At 39.0% G+C, this 19930-nt stretch overlaps 1 protein-coding gene across 3 annotated transcripts in view; it reads left to right on the forward strand.

The window, feature by feature from the left end:
• Nucleotides 1-8291, forward strand: part of LOC145457006 (solute carrier family 22 member 16-like) — a 35355-nt gene extending 27064 nt beyond the window's left edge. For all 3 annotated transcript variants that reach the window (XM_080335159.1, XM_080335161.1, XM_080335160.1), the window contains one exon: nt 4209-8291. In XM_080335159.1, coding sequence (XP_080191285.1) covers nt 4209-4254 — 46 coding nt within the window. In that variant the 3' untranslated portion in view covers nt 4255-8291. The remainder of the gene's footprint in view (nt 1-4208) is intronic.
• The last annotated feature ends 11639 nt before the right edge of the window (nt 8292-19930 follow it).

A 19930-nucleotide genomic window follows, 5' to 3' on the forward strand; every position in this document is an offset into this window, starting at 1 on the left:
CTTGAGATCGGGCTGTCGCGCCAGAAAGTAAAACATAAAGATAGTAATATAGGAAGTATTTACCTCAGAACAGTGGTTCTCAAAAGTTTTAAGTCACGCCCGCTTCCTTATGATGGTGAAAGATTTCGCACCCCCTTATCGTCATATCACAAAACGCAACCAGGATTCTATCAAACCTAACGGATAGTTTGTTGGCATGGATGGTTACGAGTGTGGAGTGTTGATGAGAGATTTTTAAATATGAAATTCAGACTAAATACAGACCAATAGCTATGGATCGGATGCAAATCGCGCGAAGCGCGAAAAGATTTTCAGTTAAGCTCAGCTTCACGCCCTCCTTCAGATGCTTTCACGACCCCAAGGGGGCGCGACCCCAGTTTAAGAGCCTCTGCCTTAGAATTATCATGGTGACATGTACTAAGGAAAAGTTTAATCAAGTCTCTGCAATAATTCGATTTTTAGTACGCATTTTATCAATATTTTTAAGAAGTGTCTTTAGACTCTCGCGGGCCGCACAGAACGGTGTTGCGGGCCGCATGCGGCCGTAGTTTGCCCACCCCTGTGATAGACTATGCTCGTGAACGTCGTGTCTAGCTAGACTCGAGAGAATATCGGATCAACATTACTGTTGTCATTATTACATCACAAAATCATGTCATTCCAAGTGCTCCTAAAACCGTTGCACAAGCGTGTATTTGTTCCTACACAGCGTTCAATAGTTCACGTTCACACATAAGAAAAGCGATCGTATTCCGTGAACAACGAACAACGTACGCTTCATGAAGCTTGCACAGATCACGATAAAATGTATAAAACACCAAAGTATGGAAATATGGAAATGCCGTTCCATACCATAGAATAAAATCTTTCATTCCATACCATACTTGCATTGTTCCATATTCCATACCAAAATATCGATCCATACCATGCCATACCATGCCCTGCTGAAATCAGAAAGATCAACCACGCAACCGCTACATCAATTATATTTATCGAGACTTTCATGGATACATATTGGTCACTCCATATATAGCAGGCCTGGGCAAAGTGCGGCCCGCGGGCCAAATGCGGCCCGCCGAGCGATTCTGTGCGGCCCGCGAAATGTTGCTTGAAATTTAAAATATCAAACCTACTTTTTAATGTTGCTGCGTGAACTAAAACCATAGGATATATAAACTGAACCGGAAATTCGTTTACTATCAATCCTGTTTATTAACATACCGTGATTACGCAGTCTATACGTACCTCATATGCACTGTTGAAAATATTATATGCCAAATTACTGGTGTGGTCCTGGCAGCAGTTTTACGACTCTGAGACCGGTAAATATGGAATACAAATTTAACGGGCATTTATCGTTAATATCACTGACACGACAAATTTACCGGTATATTTTGGGTAAATCTACGAATATTTCTAAGACTGTGCTAATCCAGATTCAAAGTAAAGTCAATGTAGCAAATTATGCCGTTAGAATTAAAGTCACAAGAAGTCACCAAACCTTCTTTGTTGCCATTGTCACATTACGCATTACACGATCTGCGTTTCCAATTGTTACGTGATGTGTTTCAAAATCCATAATTCGTGAAACAAGTGAATCAGTGTCCATGATTTTTATGAATATATTACCATCCATAATGGATGTCAAAAAAAGAAAGCCGAAAGTTGAAATTCAAAGATGGTTGATAACTGCAACCTTGGCTAAACAACGAGACCATTTCGGCAAGCTGCACACTTCTCGGAAACCAGCTACCAAGACAATAAGCTATATATTATCCTCAGGACTTTAACTCCCGCACCCCAAACCCCCCAATTGGGTGGCAAGCTCGACGGGCGCCAAAAATTCTTTCGTGAATGAACATAAACTATAGGCTATTTTTTTGAAAATTTATGCAACTTCATTAAAAAAAATTTCAGCGCGATTTAGATATCAATGGTTTTTAAGAATTGGGCATTTCGGCGTTAGCCATTACCGCGGCACGACGCACCAAGATAAATGAACTTTAGGCCAACACGGGATTTCGAGAAGGCACTGCAATTGCAACTGCCGATCAAATTAACTAATAAAGGGAAAAATAGCTCGACAGCGAGAAAACCTTGGCCGAAAAGGACTGCCCATATGTTGACCGAAAACCACGAAGTCCAATTGTCCATAGGCAATATTTGCCAGTGAAGAAATACAAATCGGGAATCGGGTGCGTCTTTTTAGTTTGGTACGCTTTGGCTATTTCAATATCTTTTCAAATAGCAGACGGGAGGTCACGAAATAACAACATGTAACGAAGTAATTATACCAACAGGCCCTCCCAAATATTTCCAAGACAGTACGTCACTCAGCTCCAGCGGTAAAACTGAGTAGGCCACTAGGTGGGCTGAGAGAGGTTAAAAAATATAGCAATATATTTGCAATTACCTATATCATTGACCGATTGAATCATGAATCATGGAAAAATTCCGCGCTTTGCGCGATTAGGGCATAAACGTTGCCAATTAGTGTATACAATACATCTCGTGCATCGTGCATCTCGATGGGGGCTGGTCTGGGGGGCGAAGCCACCAGGAGCTTGGTTTAGAACTCTATGGTGGGGGCCCAAGACCAACGTTTGGGGGGATGACGACGGGTTATTTCGGCCATTCCAAACACATTTTAATTTATTGATAGAAAAACGCGGATAGGGGTTCAAAGAGAGTTCAAAATGTATCATGTTTAACAATGTTTCAAAATATTTTTGGGTAATTAACCGTCACTTTGTCATCAGCACATCCACTGAGCACCAATTCGTGCAATTATCTGCTTCCAATTTAGAAATAAAATCAAAACGCTGGATATTCTAAAATTTCTTACTCGGCCCGCCAACATATTTCTGCTTCTCATTTGGCCCGCGGGGAAAAATAATTGCCCACCCCTGAAATATAGTTATATTTCGCGCGAAATATGTCGAAAATCTTGGAATCTCCACAAAAACATACTATCATTTCCCCCGTCTTAGTCTCTCTCTATCCGTCATTAAGGAAGAAGAGATGTGGTACCGATGGATCAAAAATTGCAAAATGATCTCTGACCCTCAAATCTTCAGCCGAAAATAGCAGATTTTTTGCTGTCTAAACACTTTGATAAAAGCTCTACCTATCGCGGACATTTACATGGATATCCTCCTTTTCAAAAAATATTTCCGCCGAAACTTGCCAAATTATTGCCTCATACATAGTACCCCAAAATCATCATTTTGATTTTCAAATACCCCGTAATAGCGATAAAACATCACAGGTAACTCTGATTTACACCATCTATATATGTAGACGTGTTTCTGTTGTTAAGTGATTAGTTGGTCCAACTATTTTGCTTGATTTGGCTATGGTACCATAGGTCCCTCGACCTATAAATATTGTAATTGAATTAAAAATAGTACACTCAAGGATGATATTGATTCAAAAAATATCGGCCATTATATACCTTGATACAAGCTCTATACTTCACATCAAAAATTATCACGGTTTTGTTAGTCTGGAAGGTGATAGAGTAAAATGTAAATGTCGATCCAAATTTACTTTACACCCCATAAAACGTAAATCGTCTGTCACAGACCCCATAACTCACGCAGGTCGAAATTCTTTGCATGTGAGGAAACATTATGCCAGCATGCCATTGTAGACAAAGTCGCGTACTGTAATCATGGGATTATCACAGATCATTTTCAAGTATTTTCGGTCCCAATGCCTCATCGGTACCACATCTCCCCTATAGTACTTCTACTTTAGGAACAGTAAATAGCGTAAAGTAACTCACCAAATCGGACGGAGTAGAAGCAGAATTAGACTTTATTGAATAAGTAGTGGGAGTAGAGGAAAACTACTTGAGTACTTCGAAAAAGTAGAAGTACTTCGTTACTGATCACCTCTGTATATATCGCCGAATATATACTAGCTTTATATCAGAGCATGTTCATTTTTAACAATTTCAGATCTAGGAACTTGAATCAATTAAAAAAATATGGTAGACGTGAACGTGCTAAATACAAAATCAATAATGAATTTTCAGTGTTCTTTTGTATACCCTTAATTGCATCAATGACCAGATGGTTCGTGTATTTTATTGCATGCATATACTATCGAAAATATCTTAATACATAATCGCTCTATTTTGCGAACGGTGGCTCTCAAGTGCATGCTACAATAGCATCTTCACCACGACCACGACGCTCGTTCAGAGATTCTAAAGATGCAGTGGGGCATGTGACTGGAGAACTATTGTGAGACTGCCAATCATAGCTTCATCAGAAGAGATCCACGAGGAAGAACTTGAAGAGACCAACAAAATTAAACCAACGTTTGGCGTTGTGGCGCCGTCGTTATTCCTCACCTCTCCATTATCTGCACATGCCTAAAGTCAAGTCATTTTCACATAGCCTATAGCCAATGGCAAGCCATACGAAGATGCAAATAGCGATAAACCCAAAATGAACATGTCTTTCTGTTATACTTATGCTTAGGCGATGCTGAGCTGTCTATTTCTCACTACATGGAGACCTGCTAACTTTAACTTAATCTGTTGCTGTAATTATGCTAGTCTCGGCTATTATGATGTGAACGACGATTGTTGACTATAATACTCTATGAGTGGCAGCGTCAACCCCATATGTGTATAGTCAGTGACTCCTAACCAGGAGTACATGCCCCCCTTGGGGTGCGAAGGGGCAAATCAGAGTGTACGGGACGTAATATGAAATTGGGTGCTGTATATGGGATATCTACGCACGTGTGTGGAAACCATTATACTACGAAGTCAACAGTGTCAATAAGTGCAGTGAAATGGGTTGGGTCGAAAAAATACCAAATTATTTTGATGAGGTGGGGAGCTGGCAATATTTTTCTTGTGCTCGCGTAAGGGGTATCTGTGGCCTATCGAAACCTTCCAAACCGTCCATTCTGTCAAGGCGTCATCAAGAGTTATAGGCCCTATACTTGAATACTCTCTCAACTCGAAATCAAATACTCGATTCAGAATCGAATCAGTCAGGTTCTCGATTTTGCCTGCCACAGTCATGCTGAACCATCAAAAACGTCACTTACTTACTGAATTTTGTCAGGCCCTATAAGTCAAGAAAGAATTGATTTTGGACTAATGTACTTTGTATTGTACCTTTTTGTCATAGTGCAAACATCACTTCAACATTGACATTGACGACAATCAAAAACGGAAATGTTACTAAGTTGTAAATATCTAAATTCCATTCTTACAATGTTATTTATTTCCATCTGTTCCCCGCGGTTATCAACAATTCCGTGCGGCTCAACATTGGCTCATAATGCAATCCAAGAGAATTGTTACATGCATCTCTTATTGACCTCTAATTAATAACGCGCTTTTATGATGCAAGGATAGATACGGACTCATGATACAGACACACACACACACACACACACACACACACACACACACACACACACACACACACGATATGTGCTGATGCATCCCATGAGTCTGTGAGGTGGCTGTAGTCTGTTACGTGCCTTCACTGGAAATTATCAGAATGAAATTTTAAATAAAATAAAAACAAATCGATTATAATACCCAAATTAGAATCAAGAAATGTCGTGACACTAATTTGCGCGGTAAAACATTCAACTTTTGAAAACCTAGATAAAACTAATCTATACATCTAATGTTAATTTCCGAATGTTTACGATTTTTATTTTCCGAATGCAATATCACCATGAATCACTGCAGTGAGTAAATACAAACTCATTTCAGAAATTACTGCTCGTGCCACTCGGAACTATGCGTGCGCTCGTCCGCCATTGAGCAGTGCTGACACGGTCTTTGCGCACATAACATCTACGCTGCGCATAAAAAATCGGAAGTGATGAACTTTTTTAGTCGTTACGCACTATTGTTAAGGAGACCGCGCAGTGAGTTGGTGAGTTCGCACGAACTCCTGAAAAATTAGAGGGAACGTTGGATAGCAGGCGCATGATGAATATCTTGAAATCGAAGATGATTCAGAACGTAGAGTGGTCCATCAACACAAGTTATTGACCTGACATAAGCTTTGGGACTTGGAATGGACATCTTCGGAACTTTTAACATCCTTACGAAGTGAGAAGTGATTACTTGGCAAGGTAGAGAAGGTATCTAACTTTCGATCAGGAGAAACAGCCTTTTCTTCGTAGTCCTATACTTTCCGGTAGCTTTGTGTGTTGCCGTGATACTGACATTGACATGATACTGCTACCATAGATTACTGGAGGAGTTAGGTATCCCGATTTACAACTCAAGTCAATGCCAAATGCCTATAGGTAGCTCGAAAAGGCATTCTCCAAAATGGCAACGTCTCAGGTGCAGTAACAATTGCACACTCATTTAGTCTTCGTGAATAATACAAAAACATTAAATTGTTGTAATATCACGAGCATCATTCGATCATATGTGTCAGCTTTGATATATTGTGTTTTCATAGTAGTCAGACAATAATGATGCGCATTTGACCCTGATGCATATGTGTCACTGCCATATGTTTATGTCGGAAAGCAGACATTCAAAAAAGCTTAATTATATAAATAATATCCCTGAAAACCTTGACATTGTCAGAGATGGACAAGGAGAAAATGTCCCCCAACATCTGAAGATGATGGGGGTGAGATACCAGAGTATATTGGAGAGTACATATGTTAGCTGACTATTGCCCGAGTATCCAACTAGACAACCTACAGAATCACGCGTTATAAGCGTAAATTTGGACCCTGAAACTCGCACTTTATTTGTCCTGTAGAAGCAAATGTTTATTTGAAGTCTATTGATTTACTTTCGACTGATTGTGGTTTTCGAAACGTTTCATACAATAGACACAAAATATTAAAAGTATAGTGCAATTATGTGGGTTATGAGAAATGTGGAGGGTGCCTAACCCAACTACTTGACGTGATAGAGAAAAACGGAAGTCATTTTCGAATTCAGCCCCCAAAATTTAGGAACATTCAAATGTCTGATCAAAGTTAACCAAAATTGTGTTGACCAGTGTAATTATTACTTCCGTGCAGTCGATGCCCGTCGCTGAATTTAGATGACGAGACAACATTGCTGTATTCTGTAATGAGGTAGGCTACATCATCCACTGACTTATTAACAATACGGCAAAGTCATCTGGACTTCTCAGTCTTCCTACACCAGTGGTTCCCAACTTTTTTCCATCCGCGTACCACTTCGAGCTTTTATGCAGTGCTCGCGTACCACCTACATAAGTTACGCGCGCCGTGGGCGGTCAAAAATGTTCCCACCATGTATGACGTCATAATCACGTGTTTGATCTATGTGGGGTGTATTAACTATAATAACCAGGGCGATTTTTTTTACCTAAACACCGGAGGATTTTGACCTGAAATCAAAATTTTGACCTTAAAAAACTTAATTCTGACCTCAGGAGTGAAAATTAGGTGTTTTCGTACATAATGGTAAAATTGTACTACTTATATTCATTTCTGGGTGCGACTGTCTGTCATTACGAAGTAGTTTGACCTAACAAAGCGTTTTTGACTTGAAACTGACAAATTTTTAAATGAAAACCTTTTTATTTTTTTAATCATGCGCTTCTTCATATAAGAACCATGTAATGCCCAAGCAGTCTTGCTTCAGTTAGGATATTGCGGTACGTTGACCATAACATGTCAATTGTCAACCTATTTGTTTGGTTTGACCGTTCGTGATTCATGATGAGCAAGCAATGGGCCGTCTACAACGGTAGGCCCATAAAGTAGGCTACAGGCTGTAAAATACCAAATGATAAGTTCACCGAAAGTGCAAAATCTACGATACAAACGAAATGGACAGATCAAAAACTTTTTGACTTTGCAAACAATTTTGACAATTTTTTGACTTAACGCTTCAATTTTGACAAAATGTTGACTTATTTGACATGTCAAAAAAATCGCCATAGTAATTCCAAATTCTATAAAACTAGGCATCATCAGTCAGGGCTGTTGGGATGCATGGAATTGTTTTACACCACTAGTCAAAAACCTTCAAAAAATTCAAAATCAGCGCCATCTGAACGAATAACTCCCTTCGGTCGAAAAAAAAACAGAATCTACTGGCGTACCACCTGGAAGACCTTCGCGTACCACAGGTTGGGAACCACTGACCTACACCATAGCAGTGACATTTTTAACCAGTGACGATTAAACGCCCACAGTCAGTGTGGGTTGAAGATGATTCCGACCTATAAAACTGTGGGTAGCTTGGAATATTCTGGAGTTATTTCGGAACATCTGCGATTTCAATATATCTTCTTATCTTATCTTCAATATTTTCATAAAACAGTTAGCCAGCAGCCATGTTTTTCATTAGGCAGCATATTCTAGTTACATCTGGCCTACATTTCTTTAATGTTGCATTTTCTATACGCGATCAATGCAAAAAAGGATTTTAAATAGTTGTAGCCAATATTTGAAGGAGCTGTGTCTTACTGACCATGACGGTTTCGTTATGGTTAGTAGGATATCGGTATCGCCTCAAAATGGTCGGCGTAACAACGAATCCGACTGAAAAACAGTTGGTGCCGGTGTTAAACAAATGAATATTCCTGACTAAACGTCGTCACTTTGCCACTCGACTATGTCGTTTAAATTACAACCCCTGATTTCACAATCTGTTCCGAGAATTCCAACCAAGCAAAATCTCTATTTACCTATAACACTGGTCAACACATATTTTTATGCAGACAAAATAAGAGTGGTTTTGGGGGTTCTGAAGGGCACTGATTCCGAATATGACCTTAGTATTTTCAAATTGGCTCTTGTTGTGGAGATAACCCACGGGGCTATTTTGACCAAAATCTCCCATTTTCGCGGTAATGACTGTATATAAAATCGGCTTAGTCGTACTATAAAGTTTAGAAATTCAATCTACTTGTTATTTTTACACGCAAAACACTATTTTATATCAAAATACAGCAACAGCACTATATTTAGGGGTATTAGATTTATCATAATTAAATACTTTCACGGGATATCATGAACATAAATAAACTCCAGTCATGTATATCAGTATTTACGTAGATACTCGAATAACGTGGCATTAGTTAAATCAGTTTTACGTCAACCACTTATTGTAAATTTGAAATAATCAGTTGGAATACAATATTATTGATATATGTTAAATCGAAATTGTTTTTGTACGATTTTCGCCAGTAAGCTGTTTAGTGCAGTTTCTCGAAAGGTTCCGGCAATGGTCTGACATAATATGTTCAATTCAGCCCAGGTATCTTTCTTTTGTTGTTCTGATGTCTTGTTAGAACCTCTAGCCTTGCTAATCAACAAGATGATCGGGAAATATACCAAGATGACTGAACAGGAAGTGAACTTTTATACTCATGTTTGTTCCAAGTTTTCGATATGCAGGTACGAATTTTCGGACCAACTGTTTGTAGTTCGGTGCTTTGTGATCAGCTAAAAAGTTTTAATTACTACATCTTAGGAGAAATTACATGCTGTGAACCAGAGTTGGATCAATTGTAATTTGTAATTGAGCTGAATGTATTTAATTACATCTTTTCATGTAATTGTAATTGTAATTGTAATTTTAGCATTTCTATTTTGTGTAATTGTAATTGTTATTGTAATTTGATCAAAATTTTGCTCAATTACAATCTCAATTACATTTTCATGGAAACCTGACAATCACAACATAAAATAATCATTTAATCAATCATTTATTCGTCGCACCAGTGAAAATCCGGTACGAACCAGGATGACGACGAGGGGCCTTAGTAAACAGTCACCACATGTAATAATTAGCCTATTTACATCGGTGTTCTATGCGTACTGCGTTATAACTAGATAATTCAGTCACGCTAAACTGTTTCCCATACTTCAGTACCAACAGAAAACTTTGTGAATTACAATATAGGCTAAACCAATGGTTCTCAAACTGGAGGCGTGCCCCCTTGGACGGCGTGAAAGCATCTGAACGGGGCACGACGGTCCGGTGAACTGAGATCTTTTCCGCGCTTGGCCCGATTCACCTCCGTTTTATGGTTATTGCTCGGTGTATAGTCTGAATTTCGTATTGGAGAATTCTCTCATCAACAGTCATAACCTTCCATACCATCAAACTATATGTAAAGATTGCTAACTTTTTGGTTTCATTGTGCGCTATGACGATAAGGGGGGCACGAAGTATTCACTGTCGTAAAGGGGGGCGTGTCTAAAAAAGTTAGAGAATCAGTGGGCTAAACTAAATCTTAATGTTTCACAAATGGATGAACAGCAAATAAACTCTTCTGAAATTTGTGCTGATCCATTTCCTACACCACGGTCACAGTTTTTTTAATCTCTCACCAGTACCGAGGCTTGTTGCAACAATAGCAAAAAAAATCAAGTTTCCCACCAAGGGTTCATCAAACTTGATCACGCATTTGTAGAGATGTTATTCCAATCTTACCTCCAATCTTGGCCAAATTTACTGGGGCCAGAAACTTTTCGCACCCTAATGTTCATCAAATGCAATCTAACAGTTTCCGAGCAAGTGAAAATGTACGAACCAAAATATTGTAATTCTTAGTTATCAGGAGGTTCTTTCCTTTTGCATTTATTTTAATTTTACGCACCTTATCGGTATCATCCTTATCGCTGACGCCTTACCAATTACATTTCATTGACTGTCCTATAGCCTATTCGCTGTTAGTCGCTCAAACCTTTGGTTCTTAACAGTCGCCTGAAACATTTTTCTGTGCTTGTAGTTTTCAGTACTTGTGATTAGGAATAGTTCGAATACGTTCGAGTTTTTTTGATTAAGGGGGTAAGGTACTCCCAGATCATCAAAATTTTTCATAATTTTTTTATTGCAGAATTACAAAGTATGAGACTAGCTCTTTCCAAAAATGTAATCATCTTGCATGATTTCAAGCTATAAGTAGGTTAAAATTCCATTTAAATTCTCTCATTTTCGTAAAAATTCCAGACCCACAGCCCCCCATATTTTTAACCAGCTCAAAATTGTCACTAAAGACCACATCCTTATAATTTAAACAGTTATTAAAATGAGCCATATCTGTAATCACTCAAGCATGAATATCATAACATTCTCTGGCAGCCAAAGCAGTTGTAAAGCACTCACAAGACACTGTGATTAGCTATGCTGTTGTCGGTGGCTGATTTTTGAATTATTTTACGTATCAAGATAATATTGTGGGAAAACTGATAGTTAGTTGTGATTTTACAATATGCGGGACAAAGATAACAACAACACAGGCATTTGACCAGAGAAGGAGAAATATTATGATGAAGTCATTTGAGAAAAGTTTGGAACTTTTATCTGCTTTGAAGTCTGATGGTGGTGGATGGAATTCAGAGGAAACCTTTATCCTAGCAAGTCATGCATGGTGCAGTTATTCAATGTATTGTGACTTGCCCTGACTGTGGTTCAACAGGCAGGGGATATTGGCAAGATATCCAGCAAGGCTTTGCCACAGAGATTAGCATCGGAGTGTCGTGCTGCAAGAAAGAAATTTTTCGTCGGTTACCTCATCAAAAGAGATGATGTTGAACAGGAAGGCAAAAAGCATTGTCATCACCAGATCAACACCAAAAGGGAGCCAGTATTATCATAATACCATTGTAAATGGTGCACCAGATGCACAGGAAGCATCGAGGAAGTGTGGGCAATACTGATGCCCAACAGCTCAACTCCAGAAGAACCGATGCACGGCAATTGTGATGATAGGAGGTGCTTTTATTTGAAGGCAAAACTTGAAGATGCTACCGATCCAATCCGCAATTATCCGCTGACATCCAAAATGTATCAAATGGTCAAATCCGACTTCAAGGACCTTGCAAGTATTGAGCTTTTTTCAAAGTGCATGACCTTGCAAATGCAGAATGCTAAGGGTTATGCAACTCTAATTAGTATTGGAGTGTCATGATGAAATTGATGCTAAAAATTCTATGTTTGAAAGATCACGCGTGAAATATGGGTGTAGTATCTTCACTCACACCACCTGCAATCAGTATTTTGACAATGTCGCAGTATTCTTGATATGTTGTTTCATCTTTACAACATCTAACGGATGTCCAATTCAAGGTTTGTAAATTTTTCGAATCTGGTATAGCAGTTTTGAGCAAAAAATCATCAAATCACTCATACTTTTTATGACTGATTTTGCATTTAGGAACATTCAATTGTCTTCAAATTTGGCTATGTACTGATTAAATCATGCCTGCACCATTTAAAAGCAACAGATTTCAAATACCTGCTTTACTTTTTCAATAAAATATTTTTCAATTTTCAAAGTTGATTTTCTCCTATTTCTAGTTTTCGTTAATATGGTGTCACGGGGACAGGGAATTTTGATATCAGAAGACCTTCAATCCTGATCAAACTTGGCTCAGTACAAGCAGTAGGACTGTTCTACCTGCTGAAACTATTGTTTCTTCTATAAGAGTTTCAGTTTACTTACTTTGCTACTTATGATCTGAATTTTATGGGAAAAAATCGAAAATTCGGCACCGTACCAGTACCAAACACATATTTCGTGAAATTTTTCGAAAAATCGGAAGTTTCAAGCGTTTCAGCAGGTGCTTAGAGGCCTTAGGACACTTTATGAAGCATTTTTTAGGATCTCTAGGCATCCATCGAAGAGACAGGCGTTTCCCCGTGCTAACCGTCCGATTCACCAATCTCCCCCCCAATTCGGGCCCAAGGAATTTTTGTAAAATGCTAAAATTTTTACAGTGTATGAAGTTGAGTATAAATAGTTCACATACCAATTTTTGAGAATCCAGGACTGACTGTTCATGAAATATCGCAATTTGAAAATTTTGTGAGTCTAGCAGTACCTTACCCCCTTAAGGGTATTCTACACATCAGGAATGAAACATGAATAACTTGAGATTGTTGCTAATTAGCCTACGTCGCTACGGTTGTCAAAGAACACCTCCTTACTGAATCAATTACCTGTTTAAAAGTAATTGTAATTGTAATTAAATTGTAATTAATTACATGTTTAACAGTAATTGTAATTGTAATTGTAATTTGATATTTTTAGCATTGAGTAATTGTAATTGTAATGTAATTGAAACATGCAAGGAAGTAATTGTAATTGTAATTGAATTAAAATGTTGTAATTGATCCAACTCTGCTGTGAACTCCTCCTAATGTGAAATGGGAATCTTTCATCGGCATTCGAATTTACCAGATACCAGATTTAAGCTTCTCGTTTGATAGGGTTACTAGGTATACCCACTTTGTTGATTCAGTGGAAAATTATCCATTTACCAGTCAAAAGAAATGAGACACATATGAATATAGTATAGTTAATCCTTTCAAGGAAAAATTTTTATAGTTTTATTCTCCTCTATAATCTTGGTAGAATGACCAATTGATACATGAGAAGATGAATTTACGTTTTGCAAAAGTACAATTTTTTAGGCTTGACAAACTGCTTTTTTGACAAACAAATTTTTCGCATCACGCCATGTTAATATTGATAGAATGACTGAGAATGACATGAGGGTTCTTCATAGTCAATTAGCCATTTATGCGCAGTATAAAATTAGAAAAAACTACGATTTCCTTCCTACCAAGCGAAATATTTAAGGGTAAATACAGTAATTTTGGGCTTTTTAGGGGTATAAATATCTTCTGACAGAGAGCCAATCTGACAAAACCAATGTGATATTCGTAATCAGCAACCTCAAAAACCCCAGAAACGGCTCTCAGATGTTCTGCCTAAAAAAAATTTCATTTTGTTGGCTAGTGTAATCGGTTTTCTTGCTTCCGTTGTTTTGTTTATGCATATAGAGTGGCCTTGCTTTTCCTTACTACGGTCATATAAAAAGCAGTTGCTTAACCTTCTCTGGCTTTCGCCAAACAGGAGACATGACGGATTGACATAAGTCGAGCATCCAGGGCTTTGGAGCCGGAGCTGGAGCCGGAGCCGGAGCTGGAGCCAGTTATTTGAGGGGTAGCTCCGGCTCCCACGTATTTCATAAGATGCTATTATATATGCAGCAACCATATCTGGGGAGTTCACATAATTCAACAGCAGGCCTTCGCGAAATTAAGAATCTTTTCCTCTTTGGCGCTACCTTTTCCGACTAACCATGTTCCTGGGGATTTAACAGCCTAGCAGTCGTACGTTCAATGTTCAATTTTCATACATTAGTGCCGAACCTCGGTATGCGAAATATGCCTGTCAATATTATGGGTGTTCGGCATACCCACGATTTCATCATCAGCACAACCTTGTTGGCCAATTGTATACGGTTCAAAAATAACGAACACTATGTATTACGCAAAATGGGAGAGACGATAAAAACGTGATTTCGTTGCACAGGTCGATATGACAAGCACGAGCCGGGAAATTCCATCTCATCGTTGCTATGAATCGGATGAGCAAATACTCGTTCTTTCGTGATAGTTCTTTAATCGGGCTGCGAAATTGGACAGTGTTATTGAGTATGCAATTATGCATGCTAATTGGAATTCATTACTGCGCATCATCGTCATTCGCTCCAGAAAGGATTTCCGAGCGTAAAACGGGGATGGCAGGAGAGTAGCCAAAAACCCATGGTATTTTATGTTGGAGACAAATTACTGATTTGATACGCGTTTTCCAATTTGTAATCATCTGTTTCGTAAACTTGTAAATGTGCAATATGCATACTGCATAGTTTAATTCGTCATGGGCATGGCGCAATGTGCATGGCACAGTGTTTAATTCGATTATTCGATTCGTTTCAACGGGAAAATATTATATTCCAATAATCTTGATCAACACCGGAGTGCGCCAATATTGACCTTCAGACCATTGGCCATTTGGTACAAATCGAATTTCTATTGATCACGTCGTTATCCGCCCATATTGCTCTTACTACAGTTACAGTTGAATAATAATCGCACATTTAAAGATTGAATTGAGCTGTATGGCTGTTAACGCCACATCAGAATTTTTATGCTGTACACAGCAGAGTTGGATTGTAATTGTAATTTTAGCATTTCTATTTTGTGTAATTGTAATTGTAATTGTAATTTGATCAAAATGTTGCTCAATTACAATCTCAATTACATTTTCATGGAAACCTGACAATCACAACATAAAATAATCATTTAATCAATCATTTATTCGTCGCACCAGTGAAAATCCGGTACGAACCAGGATGATGAGGGGCCTTAAGGTCACCAGTCACCAGTCACCACATGTAATAACTAGCCTATTTACATCGGTGTTCTGTGCGTGCTGCGTTATAACTAGATAATTCGGTCACGCTAAACTATTTACCATACTTCAGTAGCAACAGAAAACTTTGTGAATTACAATATAGGCTAAACCAGTGGTTCTCAAACTGGGGGCGTGCCCCCTTGGGCGGCGTGAAAGCGTCTGAACGGGGCGCGAAGCTCCAGTGAACTGAAATCTCTTCCGCGCTTGGCCCGATTCACCTCCGTTTTATGGTTATTGCTCGGTGTATGTAGTCTGAATTTCGTATTGGAGAATTCTCTCATCAACAGTATACCATCAAACTATATGTAAGGATTGCTAACTTTCTTGTTTCTTTGTCTGCTATGACGATAAGGGGTGCACGAAATATTCACTGTCATAAAGGGGGGGGGGTGTCTAAAAAGTTAGAGAACCAGTGAATGGATGAACAGCAAATAAACTCTTCTGAAACCTGTGCTGAACCATTTCCTACACCACGGTCAAAGTTTTTTAAATCTCTGACCAGTGCCGAGGCTTGTTGCAACAATAGCAAAAAAATTCAAGTTTCCAACTAAGGCTTCATCAAACTTGATCACGCATTTGTAGAGATGTTATCCCAATCTTACCTCCAATCTTGGCCAAATTTACTGGGGCCAGAAAATTTTCGCACCCTAATGTTCATCAAATGCAATCTAACAGTTTCCGAGCGAGTGAAAATGTCAATGCGAACCAAAATATTGTAATTCATCAGGGGGTTCCTTTATTTTACATTTGTTTTAATTTTACGCACCTTATCGGTGTCATCCTTATCGCTGACGCCTTACCACGTCCATTTCATTATCCTGAGTCAGCTCTGAGTAGCCTAATCGTTTGATTACATTTCATTGACTGTCCTGTAGCCTATTCGCTGTTAGTCGCTCAAGCCTTTGGTTCTTAACAGTCGCTTGAAATATTTTTCTGTGCTTGTAGTTTTCAGTACTCATGATTAGGAATAGTTCGAATACGTTCGAGTTTTTTTAAATAAAGGGTATCCTACATATCAGGAATGAAACATGAATAGCTTGAGATTGCTGCTAATTACGTCGCTACGGATGTCAAAGAACACCTCTTTACTGAATCAATTACCTGTTTAAAAGTAATTGTAATTGTAATTAATTATACATGTTGAACAGTAATTGTAATTGTAATTGTAATTCGATATTTTTAGCATTGGGTAATTGTAATTACAATGTAATTGAAACATGCAAGGAAGTAATTGTAATTGTAATTGTAATTGAATTAAAATATTGTAATTGATCCAACTCTGGTACACAGTAATGGCACGGAGTAAAGTGCGTTGTAGTGCAACTATAGGCTGTATCAGACGAGGCGATGTCGGCGGAGCGTTAGTGTTTGTTTTATCATCGCTGCCATCGGCCGAATCGCCGCCGATTATAATTGACAGTGTCAATTAACTCGGCGACATCGCCGGCGATGAGAGAAGTGGGAGATGCGCTCATGCGTATCCATATATAAGCCAGTGTCGAGACTTGAATAGCGTCACTTTTGCTCAAGCCGTTTGGCGGACGGACCTTCTGGCGAGGCATTGCGAAACGAATTACTGCGATGTAGTACTAAATTATTGAGCCGCTCCACTTATCCAGTATAAGCCGGCGTTGCAAAATCGGATGCACCCACCACCTTCGAGTAGCACCAGCACGCGCACATTCTTCTACAGCTATCATGGCAGTCAAAACTCGTGCTACTTTCAGCTTTTTTGAGCTACCCTTACAAATACCATACTACCATGGTTCAGAGAAGGGTTCATTCGACAAGACATTGCAGCATGAGCACATTGGACAGACATCATCATAACCATATTGCAGAATTAGTTTCGAATATTTTCGGCTAGTAACTTTGTTTCTGGATAATTTTGACCAGACGTGACTTTTGACTTCAAGTCGAAAGAAAAAAATCGTCAGCTCGACAACAAAAACGGACAGTCTACCCCATGTTATAGGACTGGTAGCACTCTAAAGTTGTTTTGTCAAAGGTCCAAGCAAATATAAACCAGCCAACTCTAGGCCCTAAATGAATCTAGCTCCGCTGCACAATTGGGATTCTTCGGAATATTTATTCTGTTTTTCGGATTTGCATGGGTATTTGTATGAGATTGTTCGTATTCGGAAGGATTGCTCATCAGAGCTTTGAGCTTTCGGATGGATTCGGATTCTCAGAAATCACTATCCGCCCATCACTGATCATAATACGGTAGTATGCACGTTGTACAGTACAGTGTACCTGACCTGTTCAACAACAAATAACCGATTCGCAGATGTCAATCATCCCCGAGCAGGTTTAAATGCAACGGGTCAACGCCTTCTGAAACTAATCAAGTGCAACGATCTCTCACATGATAGTAGAGAAATTATCGGCCGACATCGCCGGCATCGCCTCGTCTGATACGGCCTTATGATGTTATCGACAATTGAGTACTCATTATGTCGTCACAAGCCGGCACGGTGGCACCTACCTATGTCTTCGTTGTTGCATCCGATGTTACTGACGGCTGACAGACTCGAGATCAGAGGTCTCAAACACGCGGCCCGTGACAGCATTTTGGATTTCGACGTATTCGACAATTTCTAACTGCCAAATATCTTTTTTTTTAATTTGAGAACTGGAAATTCGCTCTAAAACTACTCCAGAAGCCTGAAACTACTCATCAAACTTAACTATTACATCACTTTCAAAAGTTACCACGTAGTTGAAGAGAAACTATTACTTCACACTACTTGTTTATGGTGGTAAAACATAACCCGTTGATGATTCGTGACTGAAAATTGTGATTTGGACTTAGGAACGAATTTTTGTAGAATTACTCGGTCTCGGACTCAATGTGTGATAAAATGAAATGACTCGACTTGAGTCGCATCATACGTTGCAATCAGAGTAGGAATTACTGTGACTCGGTACTCCGTGACTTAGTACAAACACGGACGCAAAAAACTATCAAACTCATGGTATGGGGAATGGTAATATATCAAAAGGTCTCAGCTTGTGTTGCGTAGCTTATATAGATATCTAAGCAGCTCGATATGGCAAACATTGGCATTATGTTGCCCTCTTGATGTATTGTTAGTTACATCCTGTGTCATCTTGGGTATATTTATCCTTGTTATCGTCGCCGATTAAATGTGGCGAGTATAAAATAGTCGTATAGCCTTCACAGCTGTGCCACCAATGGATTCTTCGGCGATTTAACACTGCTATTGCTGTGGCACAGTTATCATTATATTCAAGTTGTTATAGATCTTTTCCAATATTAGAAGGTAAATCTAACGCTGATTTAATTAGACCTTGGTAATGAATTGATCAAGCCCAGTTATCAGGAGTATGCATGCCCGAAACCCGGATTAGGTTGTACTGTTCTGTTGCAATGCTCTGATATCAGATCAAACTTAGTAAAATGCTAAAATATTCTACCTATAATTGTGGCACGTCAAAGGTCCACTGGCTGCAATATTTTAACGCGACAGCTTTTACGATGTCCTGATCCATTTGTACTGTGTTTTAGTGTCTAAAACTAAATATGCCGCAACTATGCCAAGTACAGCAACAATTTTGCGAAGTTGCGAAGCGTGAAGAGAAATTTTTCTACTTTTTTAGTTTATTGTAATGTACGACGATTTACTAAAAATGTGACTGCTGGACCCTGGATCTGCCAATGCGTCGGAACTGACATTTTAGTCATCAACATCCCAAGTGTCGCGGCCATACTAATTATCTTTTTGGTTGGCCTTGCAAGTTCACAATCTGAGCAATTGAATTTCGATAATAAAACAGGATTTCGGTAATATAATGGGACATTAGCTCGCGGGCTATACTCAAAACCTTCTTGCGGGCCATCATATGGCCCGCAGGCCGCGGGTTGCCCACCCCTGATATAGACAGACACCTTCGATAGTTTTCAGAGCCGGAGCCGGAGCTGGAGCCGGAGCAGTGGTAATAATGCGTCTCCGGAGCTGGAGCCGGAGCTAATGTATGAGAGAAGAAAGCTCCGGTGCCGGAGCCGGAGCAATGCAAATTTACGGCTGCTCCAAAGCCCTGCGAGCATCGTTGGATTATTTGATCAATCTTTTATCCAATTGGTGAAAGTTATATATTTTGTGAAGTTTTCAACCACTCTCATCTTCGCCCTTTTCTCAAGCTCGTCATAAATCAGATGGTCATGGCATGCAGTCCCAGATCTTCTAAATATATACTGAGCATGGATTAGGATTAGGTTTTGAAAAAACAGGATTTGTGAAATTTTGTCGGATTTGGATTGGATTTGGATTAGACATTTTTTTCAGAACGGATTAGGATTTGGATTGGATTTACCTATTTTCTGGGAGATTGAAATGTCGTGTGGCGAATGGCGACGAACTTTATTCAGATCAGTTATTAATGTACTTATGGGATGGTTACTAAGTTATCTTGAATCAAGTTAATCGTTGGTTGTGAAAGAAAATTTTCGAATCCCTCCATTGCATAAATTAGTTTTTTTTCTGAATTTCCAGTTGGAATCGGATTAGGATTGGACATGGACTTGAATATGAAAAAGTTATGGATTAGGATTTGGATTTGAATTTGAAGGTTCGGATTTGGATTGGATTAGGACATAGAAATTTCAAATCCGCTCATCTCTGCACTGCTGCGACTGCGAGAAGGAAAGTGGCATTAGTTCATTGAATTAGTGAATTGGTATATGCCGATTTTAT

This window comes from Botryllus schlosseri, chromosome 15 (assembly GCF_051294905.1).
Source record: "Botryllus schlosseri isolate E-star chromosome 15, Bs_hap1, whole genome shotgun sequence".
NCBI classification, from domain to species: Eukaryota; Metazoa; Chordata; class Ascidiacea; order Stolidobranchia; family Styelidae; genus Botryllus; species Botryllus schlosseri.